The sequence below is a fragment of the Struthio camelus genome, chromosome 9, assembly GCF_040807025.1.
Source record: "Struthio camelus isolate bStrCam1 chromosome 9, bStrCam1.hap1, whole genome shotgun sequence".
Classification (NCBI taxonomy): Eukaryota; Metazoa; Chordata; class Aves; order Struthioniformes; family Struthionidae; genus Struthio; species Struthio camelus.
In genome coordinates, this window is record NC_090950.1 from 6,279,992 (window position 1) to 6,295,016 (window position 15,025).

General features: G+C 42.3%; 1 protein-coding gene across 5 annotated transcripts; it reads left to right on the plus strand.

Annotated features, from left to right (window-relative positions):
* The first annotated feature begins 70 nt into the window (after positions 1-70).
* LOC104140759 (coagulation factor IX-like) lies at positions 71-12,059 on the plus strand. 5 transcript variants are annotated; one of them, XM_068954175.1, is made up of 11 exons: positions 71-351; positions 1,023-1,109; positions 1,223-1,298; positions 2,469-2,588; positions 5,084-5,244; positions 6,113-6,137; positions 6,257-6,370; positions 7,638-7,772; positions 8,417-9,105; positions 10,152-10,269; positions 11,329-12,059. In XM_068954175.1, exons 4-11 carry the CDS (start codon positions 2,510-2,512, stop codon positions 11,895-11,897), a joined length of 1,890 nt encoding a protein of 629 aa, XP_068810276.1. In that variant the 5' UTR covers positions 71-351; positions 1,023-1,109; positions 1,223-1,298; positions 2,469-2,509; the 3' UTR covers positions 11,898-12,059. The 5 variants fall into 5 exon arrangements, with proteins under 5 accessions (XP_068810276.1, XP_068810275.1, XP_068810273.1 ...); XM_068954174.1 differs by having other exon boundaries at positions 71-1,127; XM_068954172.1 differs by having other exon boundaries at positions 71-1,109; positions 1,223-1,828.
* Positions 12,060-15,025: the final 2,966 nt, after the last annotated feature.

Below are 15,025 nucleotides of genomic sequence, written 5' to 3' on the forward strand. Positions count from 1 at the left end.
GAAACAGTACCCTGTTACGCTTAGATGCTGTAAACAGTAAGGTAGTTGGTGGTCCAAAGAATATGCCTTTGAAGCGCAAAACGACTGAAGGGGTTTGAGAGGTGAGGGAGGGGCAGGAGAGGACAGAATGAGAGAGAAAGAGACCAATTTAGGAAAGTGTTAAAAAAATCAGCCTAGTAACACAGTTCTGTCACTTCAGCTTTGCTCTAGCGTGTTGTCCACAATAACTATTTGGTTTGCTCTGCACGTGCATAGCTTTTCTTTCAGCACAAGGAAATTTTAATAGCATCGTCACTGCTTCCACTCGTTCACGTTTTACTCCAGCGCTCGCAGACTAGGTTAATTCAACAGGTCAGTAGAACTTCTCCGCGTTTTCAATGCCTTGCAAACGCGGTGCCTGATTTTTTTCTCCCTGCACAGACCTCCTTAAAAGTCAACAGGAGTTCTGCTGTTGCTCAGAAAAAGCGGTTGAATTCCAAGCTTTGGCATGCTCTTTTTGTCTTAGTGTCTGTAAATCTCTTCTGATTAGTAAGATAAGCAAATTGCTAGAATTGAATGCTTATGCTAGCGAATGCAATCAGTTGCAGGCAATTTTAGCATACCTTGTATTTACTGATACATGTTTTTTTTTAAAGTGTTTGCATCTATATCTGTATGTGTTCTGGGCGTATCAGCAAATAAAACACCAGTAAGGCCGCAGGAAGTAGTACTAGTCAAAATGAAGTTTAATACAATCACAATTTAGGCTTGTTTTTAACCTTTGCTTAAGCCCGCTAAAATTAATTATCTTACAGAGAAAAGGTGAAACCAACTCTGGTATAACGATACATGTTCCTAACGTCTCTGTCAGGATTTGGACCCCGTTTGGGATCAGTGACGAACATTGGCAATTGTGATATGAGATGCAAAAATAACCTCAGTTATAACAAACTTGTACCAGAATTTGGAAGAAATTTAATATGCTCTTAGCAAAGAGGCTTAATATCACTTAAATTTGTGGACTTAGACTTGTTGACTCACAGGCTGCTCACATGCTCGTTAAGCAAGTGCTGAAGTTGGTTCATGCATAAAAGAAGCAGCAGTCACAGGCCAAGGGCTTCACGTTGGAGGTGAGCTGGACCTGGAGAGTACGTTCTGCCCCCTGTGTCTCTCTGTCTCGCCCCTTTTTTCTTTGGGACTAGATTTAAGAATGGGCGTTAAAGCATTATGCTTCTTTGAACAGCAGCCTTCCAGCCAAGGCCTGAAGCAGGAACATAAGCTTCTGGGAAGACTGAAGTTGCTAGACGTTGAATTAGAAGGTAAAAAACGGTATTGTATTCAAAGCCAGTAAAACGGGTCTAACTAGAGGCGGAAAGGGTCATTTCTGCGAATAGCTATGATTGCTGCAGGGCAATATTTGCCCTCCCGCTATGACTCCTCCTACACACTCACAACTTTGCATATTTCAACAGATGTTTGCAGAGAGCAGCTTGTGTGTTTTCCAGATCAGTTCTTACTGAAAGATGGAGCTTCTGAAATCCTCTCGCAAAAGTACCAAAATTTTCCTAAGAAAGTTGTTGCCAGGAAGTGACTTGTATTGTTGGAGGATGACAGTTTTTTTTTTTTTTTTTAAATAGGGGGAGTGCGTGTGTAGAAACGCATGCACACCATTTTATTTTGATTTTGGATTCCAAGTGTGTTTCACAGAATCCAGAGGGTTGTTTCTCCTCTGTCAATATTTGTGACTGGTTAATGATCAATCTCTTGACCTCGTGGCTGTCCCTGGTGTACATCCAAATCTCTCTTCTGTCTTCCCTTAAAAAAACAGAAAAGAAAAGAAAAGAAAAAAGTAAGTATAATTGTCTGGGTTTCTGTAAAAGTGAATATATTCTGGGTCCTGTGTTTTTGGAAGATGGCACCAAGAGCAGAGAGAGAACTATCATCAAACCCTGGCAAAATTATTTAGCCTGTGAAAATAATATAAAGTGCAAACTTCTCTCTCATAATATTTACTGTCAGGTACGTGGTGGATAGCCTCATAATTAAAATTCTAGCATACGGTCTTATTTAATAAGACAGGCAGTAATTACACAACAGCTGACCTCAGCCTGGGATCCTTCACAGTTTAAACAAGGCTGTCAGTGGAGCTGGCTTCTGCTCAATTTGGGCCTGACCCATGCTTGTCATATTCATCAGAGCTTTGCTATTATTTCCGTGGGCTTTGGATCAGACCCTGTGCCACTTTCCTGAGCTATGTCAGTCTGTACACATTGCCTTGTGAACTACGGGGATTCCTGTTGTCTGTTGTAGTATGCATCATCAGCGGTACTGGAGAGAGCAGGGAAATCAGATCAGAATGAATCCACTGGAATTTGTTCTCTTTCTCCTGTCTTTTGTCCTCTTGCTTCTACTTCTCTTTGTTGCTATTTAATTGACCCTTGTTGCCTTTGTGACAATATGCCTGTTTCATTCTCCTTTTCCCTCTGAAGGTAAGCAGCAGGAAGCCAGAGGAATTTGAACACTCACTAAAATGGAGAGAGGTTCCTCACTTGTGATGTTTCTCCTACTAATGTGCTCCATCAGCAGCAGCTGTCCGTTTTCATATTCAGGTGGGTACTTCTGAATTACATTTTTTAACTTAGTTGTCTTATAGTGAGTGTTTTGGCATTCAAACTGAAGCCACATTCTCTTTCTGAACACAAACTCCTGAGGGAGGGTTCAAGAAGGACTTCCTGAAATGCACAAGAGAAAAATGAATATTTATTTAGATTTGGGAAAGAAATCACCATTCTTAACTTCCTGCTTAGACCACGATCCTGTTGACAACTCTTCTCCTTGTGACATTGGAACTAAAATTCAAATTACTTTTGCAAGGCTGTGTTTTCAAATTTGGGAAACTAAAATTAGGCACTTTGGGCATGTTTGTTAGGCACCTTATGTTTTCTTTTACTGCTACTATATAAAAGTTTTGGAAATGACTTCAGGGCGCTTTAGAAGAGAGCGTAAGAACGTAAGGGATAGTATGGCTGTCCTTGCTGAGGAAGGAAGAGTAGAGGGTAGTAGAAGTGACATCTGCAAAGCAGAAGGCTTTACAATAGGCATATCCTCTATATGGCGGTACTTACGATAGGGGTGTCCCTTTAAAGATGACGCCAGAACTCAAGAACTGATAATGAGCAACTTCACTGATGCAAGTGAAAGGTGTTCTCCCCATTACCAGACAGCAGGATCTGCCCAAAGGTTTTTTCAGCTCAGAGTTACTGTAAGCTGTTTCTAATTGCCTAGAAGTGAAGCAATTAAATAATATTCTAGAATTTCAGTGATTGATAGAGATACTTGTCCTGCCCCTGCAAAGAAATGTGTGCCTTTATGATCCATCTGCAAAACTCTTACAAAACCCTTTGTAAGAGGGTTTTGACTTTAGGACACTAAACTGTGAGTAGGAAAACAGTGCTGCTAAATTACTGGTGTATGAATTTCAGTAAGCTACGTCAGATTTGCAAAATGAGCTTTCCCTTTGAATGCTTCTTAGCAGTAGTTTTTCACAGACTTTCTTTCAGGTGGAAGGGCTTTGGATATAGGGCCACTCTTCTGGAAATCTGACCAAAAGGCAAAAATCTCCTCCTCAAAATAGTGGCTCAAGACTCAATTCAGTCCCTATGCATGAGTGTCCAGAGGTGTTTGAGATGGCACATTGTATCCATACATCCACAAGGGCTGAGAGAGAGAGGGAAGGGCCACAGGCGTCCCAGGTCCTTCTGGGAGCAACAGCTGAGGGCCAGTGTCCCTGTGGCATCTCAAATGTCATTAGAAACTTGGGTGGGCAACTGAATTAAACCTGCTCCATCACTACAGAAGTGTGCGTATACCTTTTCCTTCAGCGCATACTGGCTGAAAAGTCCCCGAGGCACTATGCTTCAGCTAGAGATGCCATATCAAGGACTCACCATTAACAGAAATGGCAGCACCAGGAGGTATATATGACCTTATTGTCATATTCCCTCTTCTGGGCCACTCCTCCCTTGACTTACAGGCAGTCAAAGCTTTTAAGGCATTGCAGTAGGAGGGCAGATTCCTTAGTGAAGCCAAACAGAGATGAAGGAAACAGAAGAAGAAAACTGTCACTGTATTTTTCTTCTTTTCTGAAGAAGTGGTGTCTGTCTTATTGTGTCCACAGTAGCTACCTGCAACGGGTTTCCATTCTTGAATATCTAAAAAAAAACTGACTGACAGCGGATACCAACCAAATCTCTGCTCTTAGCTTTGAGTCTTTCCAAATACGCATAGAGCCAGGGCAACTAGTAATCACTGCCAGTCAGGAAAGAGTAAGGCAGAAAAAATTTAACCAACCTCCACAGAAGAAGCTGCAATACTCAAAAGAGTCGTGTGGCATAAAATACTATTCATGCCCTAGTCTGAAAGGCCCAGTAATGAACCATCAGGTTCTTCCTTAAAAATGTGAACAGCTGCGCTGGAACAAGGTGCCTGCATTCCTCAAACACAAGTGGTGCACAAGCGTGAAGTTCCCAGACTACGGAAGCTGCGCTGCCCGCTGGGATCTCTTTCCAAGACGCAGCCAGTGCCACTGGTACTGTGACACAGTGCATGTCAACAGCCACAGCTTGAGCATAATGGCACAGACTTTGCGAATTGTCTAAGTACAGTAGAAGATTTTTCTTGTAAGAGTGATGAAGTCGTTAATAACGTAAGATATTTTTACGGGTAGTCATAGCTTCTTAAGTTTTAAGCCCTTTCCAAAGGAGAAAGCAATCTAAGAATATTCAGTATTATTTCACATAGTAAATCTTTGATTGCTATGCCTGTCATTGGCACTATTACAAAAAGTTCATGAATTTTGAGGCTGGTGTGTGTGTGTGTGTGTTTTTTTTTAAGTGAACTGGTCTTGTGATCCACTAAATAAAGCTTAAAGTAGTAATGCCTTTTTTTGTAACACAGACTGATTTAATTTCCCTTTAGGTGCCTTAAATAGATTCCCCCCCGCCCCCGCTTCTTTGTTTATCCAACTGAAAGCACACATGACCGGTCCTGTAACGATGGTTTGTTGTCCTCCAATATGATTAACTGTTCAATTTTGTTTATCTAGTGTTTATGAGAAAAGATAAAGCACACGAGGTGCTGAAAGTCCGTAAACGCGCCAACTATTTTCTAGAAGAGATTCGCACAGGGAACTTGGAGAGAGAATGTATTGAGGAAACGTGCTCTTTTGAGGAGGCTAAGGAGATTTTCCATTCGCAGGAGAAAACGGTGAGAAACTTTGTTTTAGGAAAAGGAAAGTTAATAGCAAGATCCAAGAAATTGCTCTCAACCAGAAGTTCCACTGACAGATAAAGCACATCTTCTAACTTCAAGTGATTTAACACTAGTAAAAATATTCTACTCTTTTTTTATTCGTGTTTTTACTCTAAATTCCAACTACTTAATTAGCTATGAAGACACAATGCAGAAAAGGTGGGAGACGTAAGTTGGTTTTTGGTGGAATGCGAGTATGAAGTGGACTAGATGATATTCCTGATGAACTTGCTGTGTGGATGTTCTCATTCCAATATAGTACTGCCTTATTCTGGGATTATATGATCCACTCGCCTTATGATTGTTCTGAAAAAAAGGTAATAGTTCTGCCGAAGCAGAAACGTTGGTCAAACGAGGTCTTATGACTTTGAAGGTTAGGAAAAGCTGAACAGCGGTTTGGGACTGCACATTTAAATAGAGGTGTCCAATTTTTTTGGTATCTACCCCTGAGCTACTGAGGTGATATCTACATTAGCAGGCAGTGCAGTGCAGTAGAAACGGCTCTGTAGAGCGGTGCACTTGGTGTTGAGGTGCTTCATGCTAGTGCCGTGCGCCCTGTACTGGCTGGAGCATTTGGGGAACTGATCTTTCAGTTTGTTTATATCCCAATATAGTCCAAGTCGCACACTCTCTGACTGCTCCGTGATACACACCAAAACGTGCCTCAGGGTGATAATCAGATTTGCTTCAAGAATATATTTCATGGTTCTCACCAAAATTAAATTTACCTGCACCCTAACAAACCTGTTTCTTTTTAAATATGTTCCGTAACCAGTTTGACTGCTTCCTGACTGTTTTTTTTATTTGTGACTTCTTCTTGCAGATGGAGTTTTGGTTCAATTACAAAGGTAAGTTAGAAAAAGACGTTTTTTTCCATCTATTTCTTCTGTTCTTGCTGGGTGCAAAGAGCTATGCCAGGCTTCTCTAAATTCATGGAATTATACTATACCCCTTTCCTTCCTGTTAGGTTTAAATCCATGTAATACAAATCCCTGTAAGAATGGTGGAGTCTGCAAAATAAGACACTACAATTACTTCTGCATCTGCCCCCCAAAATTTGGAGGCGATAACTGTGAAAGAGGTGAGTACAGGAATACACACATTAAAATTCATCTTGAAGGATTCAAAAGTGGAAGTTGCTCCTTGTACCCTTGAGCTGAAACTTTGCACGGGCTTGTCATCGAGGCCATCAACGCTGACTTTGTCTGATATGTCACAGGTCTGTTGTTTAAGATTAATACATTAGAACAGTGTTGTCATATGTGATATGCTTGGGCACCACCATCCTAGAAAGGGAGTCGTCACGTGGCGGTGGCTGTAGCTTCTCCTAGCTCCGCTGCGCTGAGAGAGCGGGTAGCGCTGCCTCTGTCACGCAGAAGCAGCGGTTCTGGACTCCCGTGCTGGTTTGTGCAAGCCCAGGGGAAAGCATGTGCCCATCTCCTAGCTGCCCCCCTTCCCCCCCAGAAAAGACAGAGAATTACTTCTTTTTATCACTTTAAGGTAGCATGCTAACAAATCTAGTAACTCCTGTCTTAGAAGCTTCTACTGGAACTCTGTCATGCTGAGGCCCTATTCTCTTTTTAATTTTATATTGATTAAATGCATCAAACTCATTAGCCAACACTTAAGTGTAAACAAACAATTCTATATTTATGGGTCAATGCATGAATGATGAACAATGAAACAAAATCTCCATATCTCTTATCGGATCCCTGGCCCTCTGAAAGCCTCTCTCCAGCTTGCAAGTAAAGGCATGAAATTACAGCAAAAACAAAACTGAGGTGGAAACTGAGAATCATGAGTAATTTTTTTCCCTAGGTTTATTTTTGCCAACCTTTTTACAGGGAAGCAATTAGTCTTTTTTTTTTTTGAATGCAACAGTACATGAAACAGCTCTGACAATTTCTGGAAGGCTTGGTCACCCACCAAGGAAACTTACGTAATACTTTAAATCTGCCCTGATACAAAAGCTAAGACTTGAGCAGGACCAAAAACGGATGCCTTTAGAAGCGTGTGCTCTTCTCACCCACAGTCTATAGACAAAAGGCCTAGACGCCAGCTACGGTCTCAAAGCAAAGCTGGCAAATATAAAATGGAAACAGAAGGACTAAAACAGATATAAAGTAAGGCCATGTGCTGGGTTTTTCTGGAACGGTAAGAGTGAGTTGTTTCCTCTCTTCCTATGCCATGTTACTGCAGATATTTCTTTTCCTTCCCCCCCCCCTCCCCCCCCCCGGGTCATAATTTCTTTTATTGTAAAGGAAGAACTTCTGTATTGCAGAAGTTGTGTGCTGCTAGGGCATCTGTTCATAGCAATCACAAAGTGACTGCATGTGTTTCCATTGCAGAAAAGTTGGAGTGCTGGTATAAGAACGGTGGGTGCTGGCAGTATTGCCAAGACACCAGAAGAGGCTTTGATGTGGCATGTTCCTGTGCCAAGGGTTACACCCTGCATGAGGATGGGAAAAAATGTGTGCAATCAGGTAAAGTGTTCAGCTCGACTTACTGCAGGTAAAGAGCAGTTTTGCAGGCACAGTCTTCTCTTTGCTTTAACTTGCACTTGATGTATATTTAACCAAAAAAAAGAAAAAACAGAAAAAAAAAAAAAATGCTTCTGCGTCAGCAGTACCTGGTCTGGGATGGGACAGGTGGCAGCACAGATCAACTTATAACTGAGTTACACCTCAGTTTTTAAGAGGAGAGGGGCCTGACCTCAACCTAGCTTTCTTTAAAAACTTTTGTGTTTGTTAGGGCCTTCTGTCACAACAGGAGCGCTGGCTGTGGAGTCCTTTGACCCGATGCGCTTGGTCTTGAAGTGGGCGCTTGGCAGGCTGCTCCCACAGTAGCCAGCCACAGCTGATGGCTGTGGTTCAGAAAAGGCACAATCTTGTGCTGCGTTTCCCAGTAGTTAGCTCTGTGCACCCTGATCAGGTGCTGAGGTTCTTGGGGTGGTTTTGTTTTGTTGTTTTTTGGACATCGCAGTGACAACGTTGTTGCTGGGATCTAAAGTATGAGGTCTGAAGCGTGTCCCTGACAAGGGAAAAAAAAAAAAAAATACTACTTTTGTGTTCAAAGTTGACACTGTATAATGCACCCTAAGCTCAAAGCTTTTCTCCCCTTCCTCCAGCACCATTTCCATGTGGCCTCCTTAAAGTCAGACGTGCTTTGGAGCGAGAGCCTCTGGGGCAAAAAATGGTTCCGAGAGGCCTGCGAGAGATGGAGACCAATGGTACTGAGTGGAACGAGAGCTTGGAGGAGACCGTTAGCCAAAACGAGATGGATGCTGTCAGAGCGCTAAAGCCATTAGAGGATGCTGTTGGACAAAGCAAGATCTTAGAGGGCGAGTCTGGGCAAAATGAGTTGGCAGAAGATGCTTCCAGCTGGAACAAGACGATAGCGGACGCTGTTAAACAGCACAAGATGGGAGATGGTGCTGCTGGGCAGGAGGAGGATGGCCTTGAGCAAAGTGAGACTGTGGAGGGGAGCACCAGGCCTAACGTGACCGGGAGAGGCAAGAGTGGGTGGTGTGAGCCGACAGCGGGTGCTACATGGCAGAATGCAACAACAGAAGCTACTGCTGGGCAGAATGAAACCGTGGAAAACGCTGCTGGGCAAAACCAAACCGCTGAGAGTGCTGCTGGCCAGAATGAAACGGGGGCAATTCCACATGTGCACAAAGATCTTTCTCAGAGCAATGATGGGGAAAACGTTTCGGTCAGGCCTCAGTACACTCAGCTAAACATCAATACTTCAGAACATGGTGATTCCAGAATAACGGGAGGAACTTTTTGTCACCGTGGCCAGTGCCCCTGGCAGGTAATACTGTCCTTCCTCTCTGACCAGACAGAATTAGAACTGCTAATAGTACACCGAGTTATTTTTGCACGCATTTTACGGAAAATTAAGTCAATATGGCTCATGTAAAACATGGTCTGTCTCCAGGCACTGCACTGAGACTCAAAAGTGGTACGGTAAGACTCAAAAGTGGTACGGGCTGGGTCTCAGCTTGACTTTTTTCTTCCACTTTTTTAATAGGGCTTCTTCTATTTTAACGTCACTCTCACTAACTTACTTACAATTTTTCCTCAGTATTAACAAATGAAATATGAAGTTTAGGGATGAGTTTAATTAAGAGATCCTGAGGCATTAGTGGAGCATAGCGTGCTGCTTCATGAACGTCTAATAGGGAGAAGTGTAATAGCAAGGGAATTTTTTTTTTTCTCCATCTTTTCTCCATTTTATTTGTAGATCATTCTAAAGTTTATTATCAAAAAAGAAAAGGAAAAATAACAATCAATTTTCCTACATCTCCACTCGTTTCCACTTCAACTTCATAACTAGAATATTCAGAAAGCTTTTCTACTCTTTGTTCTTAAAGAAAGACAAACACTTCTGCCTTCTATTTTTACTTTCCTGGTACAGATTACTGCACACCTGTCCAGCTGTTTTAACCTGTATGATGATTTGTATAAAGTACTCCTTGTGTTAACGACTGAGTTGTTTTGTCTCTCTACCCCCAAACTGAACAACTGGAAATCACACTTTAAAAAAAGAAATCTCAGATCATACTGGATTCCCTCGAAGAATGATGTCAGTCATTTTAGTTCTGGTCCTATTTGACTCTGTCAAGCTCAGTTCATCATAATACTCTGCTCCAGTGTCACAGTTTTATGATCACTTTATATGATTACTTTCTTAAGCAACATCCTCTTTGACTGTTGCAATGTAGTGATTATCTCTAAAACTACCATGTGATTTTCAAGATACAGAGCCTGCGACTGACCAGAGATAAACTGACAGTATACCTACCTGTCCGTAACGCATCAGTGGTAACAACACTTTGTTCCTGTTCTTTCATACAGGTTTTGATCCGAAATAGTAAAGATATCGGCTTCTGTGGAGGGAGTTTAATCAGCAGTCGCTGGGTGATCACCGCTGCTCATTGCCTTGATCTTGTTAGACCACACCATGTTACTGTGGGTGAGTACAGTTCTTACATTGTTTCTTTTTGTTAAAAAAATAAGCATAAATAAGAAATTATGTCTAAAAGCCTCTGCCTTTTACATTAACACAATAAGGTACGGTTGAGAAATAAGCCGATGCATCCAACCTGATTTAGATTATAAAACTCTTCAGTTTCTTGGGCAACAGTTAAGTATAAAAGGGCTCTAGCTGGGCCCTTTTCTTTCTGTGAAGAAACTGAAAGTGTAAGGCACAGATTTATCTTTCCTGTCTCCCATGTCTACAAACTCACTGTGCATGGTGACTGAGCAATGAATGGTACTTCTCAGAAGGAAGGAGGAGTGCTGTAGCTGGCTGGCTGTCTACTCTGAAGTCAGTTTTGTATTATAATTGACTTTAAGATTAGGTTCCTGCTGAGCTGCTGCGAAGCCCATGCCTGTAATTGCTGCAGAGCAGAAAAACGTCCCTCTCACTTGTAGCACCTGAGAGCACAGCTTATAATGGCAGGAATTAGAACCCCTTGAAACAGAAATGCTGCAATAAATACAATCATCTTATGCTTGAAACCTCGGCAGGGGGCAGGGGGTGGAGAACAAGAGTAGCAAACAGAATACAATATTGAGTAATTGAAACAATAATTCAGCCTTATCACTTGCTGCATGTTAATACTTATTTCATATTCCTGAGAGGAGAAAAAAAAAAAAAAAAAAAAAAAACCTAGCCCCATGCAACCTTAAACAAACTGTTCAAAAATACAGTGCTTACTAAAAAACATTAACAGTAGTCTTGTTAAAACCCCTGCATACAGGAATCCATAATTTCCATAGCTGGCTATTCAGCCAGTCAGCAACCTTATTTTATTAGTCCCCCAAGATGAACAGAGTTAAGCTTGATATGCAGGCTTATCATCTGTAGCATGAGAAATTATTTTTTACAGCTTGTGACTTATTTTGATCTGTGCCTTCTTAAGATGGGAGATGAAAGCATCGATTCCCTGTGCTTCCTGCTTCCCACTGAAAGTATGCTACAAGCTAGTTAGTTACAATTCTCTAACATCTTAATTTGTCATGCCTACAGGAGACTTTGACAAATATCAAAGAGAAATGAAAGAACAGAAGATTGACGTGGAACGGATTTGGACACATCCACACTATGACTCCAATAACCACAATAGTGACATTGCCTTGTTGTACTTGAGCAGTAACGTCATTTTTAATGAGTACGCAATCCCCATTTGCCTTCCTAGCCCCAGCCTTGCAACTCTGCTAACTGAAGAAGGAAGAGTAGGGATGGTAAGTGGATGGGGTGCCACTCACTACAAAGGCGCTACTCTGCGCTTCCTCATGAAGGTCAAGTTGCCCATTGTAAGCATGGACACTTGCCAGCAGTCAACAGATAGACTGGTTACTGATAACATGTTCTGTGCAGGCTACGACGCTGAAGCTGAAGATGCCTGCAAGGGGGACAGTGGTGGCCCTTTTACAGTATCTTACCACAACACTTGGTTCCTCTTAGGGATTGTCAGCTGGGGTGAGGGCTGTGCTGAAAAAGGAAAATATGGTGTCTATACTCGGGTATCCAATTACATTCCATGGATTAAAGAGGTTGTTGAAAGTGTATCAGAGTCTGAAAAGATTTTACACTAACTAGTCTTAAGACCATTTTTTTAAAAACAGGGAAAAGTCTATTGTAACACGGTTCAGTTCCTGTCCTTAATGGTATAAAACCATACTTACCTTCAAAGAAATTTCTGAGCCTGTTTTTACCATAATTTCTAAATTTTCATTAAAGTGTTACTGAGCAAAATACTTGTGCAACTTCTCTTTCATGTACAGATCCTACTGCAAAGGGCACTTTTGAGATAAAAAAAAAAAAACTCTCTCTCTGCTTCTCAAGCACATCACAAAAATAGAGTAAGAGTCCTACATGGGAATTAATTAATCACTCAAAGGGGAGCACTTCTCTATCAGTGGTGTCTCTCCTCTAGTTACGAAACACTATTCGGTTTACTAAATAGAAACGTTCTCCAATACTAAAAGTTAATGTTTGAAGAGCATCTTGAATTATAAACTGCACTAGATAAAAGGGCTAGGCGAGGGAATGCTCCCAGCTGCAGCTAAAGAAACAGTGAAGGATGGTATGATAGCCATCTGAAAGAGAAATTATTATTTTAAGGGGGGGGGGTGGGAAAGGGAACACTGCATTCTGGAGCTTGCGGGGGGGGGGGGGAATCACACCTCAGCCTAGTCCCTAGAATTCTGTCAAGGCATTTTGCTGTTTAAATCATACTCATGGAAAGAAAAAGCTTTAAGTACACTGACCAGGAAAGTTCTGCCCATTAAAGAAATAGACACTGCTGTGACAAAAGGACAAAGTCACAGCAGTGCTCGTCACAGCACGACTCTGCACCAGCAGCTGGTGAGGGAAGGCAGGAATAGGTGGCAGCTGCCCTCCCACCCTGCCCACAGTGCAAGGAGGTACTACAAAAACGGACCTACAAAAGACAGTTACAGCTGCAGAAGTAGCAAAAGACAAAAACTATCCATGTGCTACACTTTTCCAATTAAAGAAACAAATGTCTGTCTTTAGTCTGAAGAAATAAGCATACATCTGCACACCCTACAGCATACATAACAGGTCACAGTGTTTGGGGTGGGAGGAGGCAGCAAGCCAGACATGAAATACTGGTGAACACACTTGAACAGAGTGAAGACTGACAGTGTGCATGTAGCTTCTAGCTAGCCATCCCGTTAAAGGGGTGATTTCCTCCACAGCAAGCCAGTGCTCTAGACAAAAAATAAATAAATAACTAGATGAACCAAAATAAATAACGTATCAGTTCTGAGTAGAAACATTGTCATACTAGTAGAATCATTTTTCTCTCCTTCCTCAGCTGCAATTACTAGGTAGATATAGCTACTGCTAGCTAGCGTGCCCAACGTTAAAATGCTGTGACTGACTTACTTTACAACTCATTATTAAGTGCCAACTTTTAGAAACAGGACTCAAACACATGAGCATTTCTTTTCTGCAGCGTTGCACCATGCCATAAGAAACAGCACAGATGGCAAGAGGCCACTGGGAGTCAGTGGTTTAAGAGCACAGCAGCTACTACAATCTAAAAATATTCCATACCCTCTGTGCCCCCCCCCCCCCCAAAACAAGAAGTGCAGTACCAGAACACAACCAAACATGCAAGAGGCACATCAAGAATAGTGGTTAAAAAGGTGCATCAGGATTACTGGGGGGGGGGGCTCCCAACCGCAAGTCCAGCAATGTCCAGTACTTACTTAAGTAGGGCCAGACACATGGTTCATTTAGTTTTTCACATAGCTGCACTAGCCCCCATGGCAGTGACGGTCTGCCAAGAAATAAAAAGAGCAGCCACTGCCACCACCCCCTCAGCAGAACGCAGGCACATGCTTTTGGCATGCTGAGATGACAGGTATGGGCTCATAGGTATAGCTAGTAAGAGCTGATGAAGCAGCCTACAAGCAGAGATCATTTAGCAGGCTCTAGCTCAGGCAGCCCTCATCAGTTTTTTTTTTTTGTTGTTGTTGTTGGGTTTTTTTTTTTGCTGCAAGTTAGTTAGTTGTTAGCTTCCTAGAATACAGCTTTACTGTATCATCACAGTTCCCCCTTCAGGCTCACCAGAGCATATTGGGGGTGGGGGTGAGCATCCAAGTTCTCACCCTTATCCGTTCCAGCAAAAGCCAGAGAGGCCGAGCACCTTCCATAACAAACAAACACCACCAAGGACTGACCACCCCCCCACACCCCCCCCCCCAATAAAACCACCTCACTGTAATTCCATTCACATTTTTCATAAGCAAATAGGCTGTGTTCCTCTGGAACAACAGCTGCTTTCTCACTGCCAGTCCCACTGCCAGTTACCCAGGCAAGGAGACGAGGCTCATTCTTGTAGACAAAAAAAAAGTTAGTTACAGAGGTAGCAGTAGAGTATTTTGCTCTGCTGCCCTTCTGCAGCAATCGGGGACAAAGAAATAGCAGCATGAACCACCTAATGCCGAGCTACAATCCTCTTCCTTACCACTGGCAAAATAAACCTTTCAGAATGTTCATGGCTGTCAGCTGTACCCATCGACATCATGGCAGTATTGATCCCATGCAGCAAAGGCTCCGTACTGCCCCGCTACATTCTGAATAAAGCATTCAGAGACAGAGGAAAAGAAGCATGCCTATCCCTCTGAGATTCAGTTTCCTTGCGCGGTCTTACTAACCTTGATTCAAAAGTCTGGTTTATTTGAAAAATAATCTGTTTATGCTATCATCTATCACACTTCACAGTAATTCCCTTCAGCTGCAGCCATTTCTTTCTTCACAGCACTCACCTTTGAAGGCTTTGCCTTGATCTTTTATCAGAGAGGATCTTAGATAACAGGTAAATACTGCGGTCTTACTTACATCAAGCATTTTAGCTCAAAGCCTCTGGCATTTTTAGCAGCAGGGCTGCTGCTTGCTTCCTCTTGAGCTTTGCATCATGGGCTGAAAAATGGAATCCTTGCAGTGGGAGATGGTCGATATTTCTGACATCAAATCCAATATATGCAGATCTCCAAATGTAGAACAACTGATTAAAATTAAAGGCACCAAATAAATAGGAAATGGAAAATGGTAAACAAAATCCACCATTACTAGATTTTCCACACACCAAGTACACACTTCTTTCCACATTTCAGATATTCACTCTTTTCTCCTCAGCGTTCCACACCTATACCATCACGAGCAAATCAACAGACAGCCCCCCCCCCCA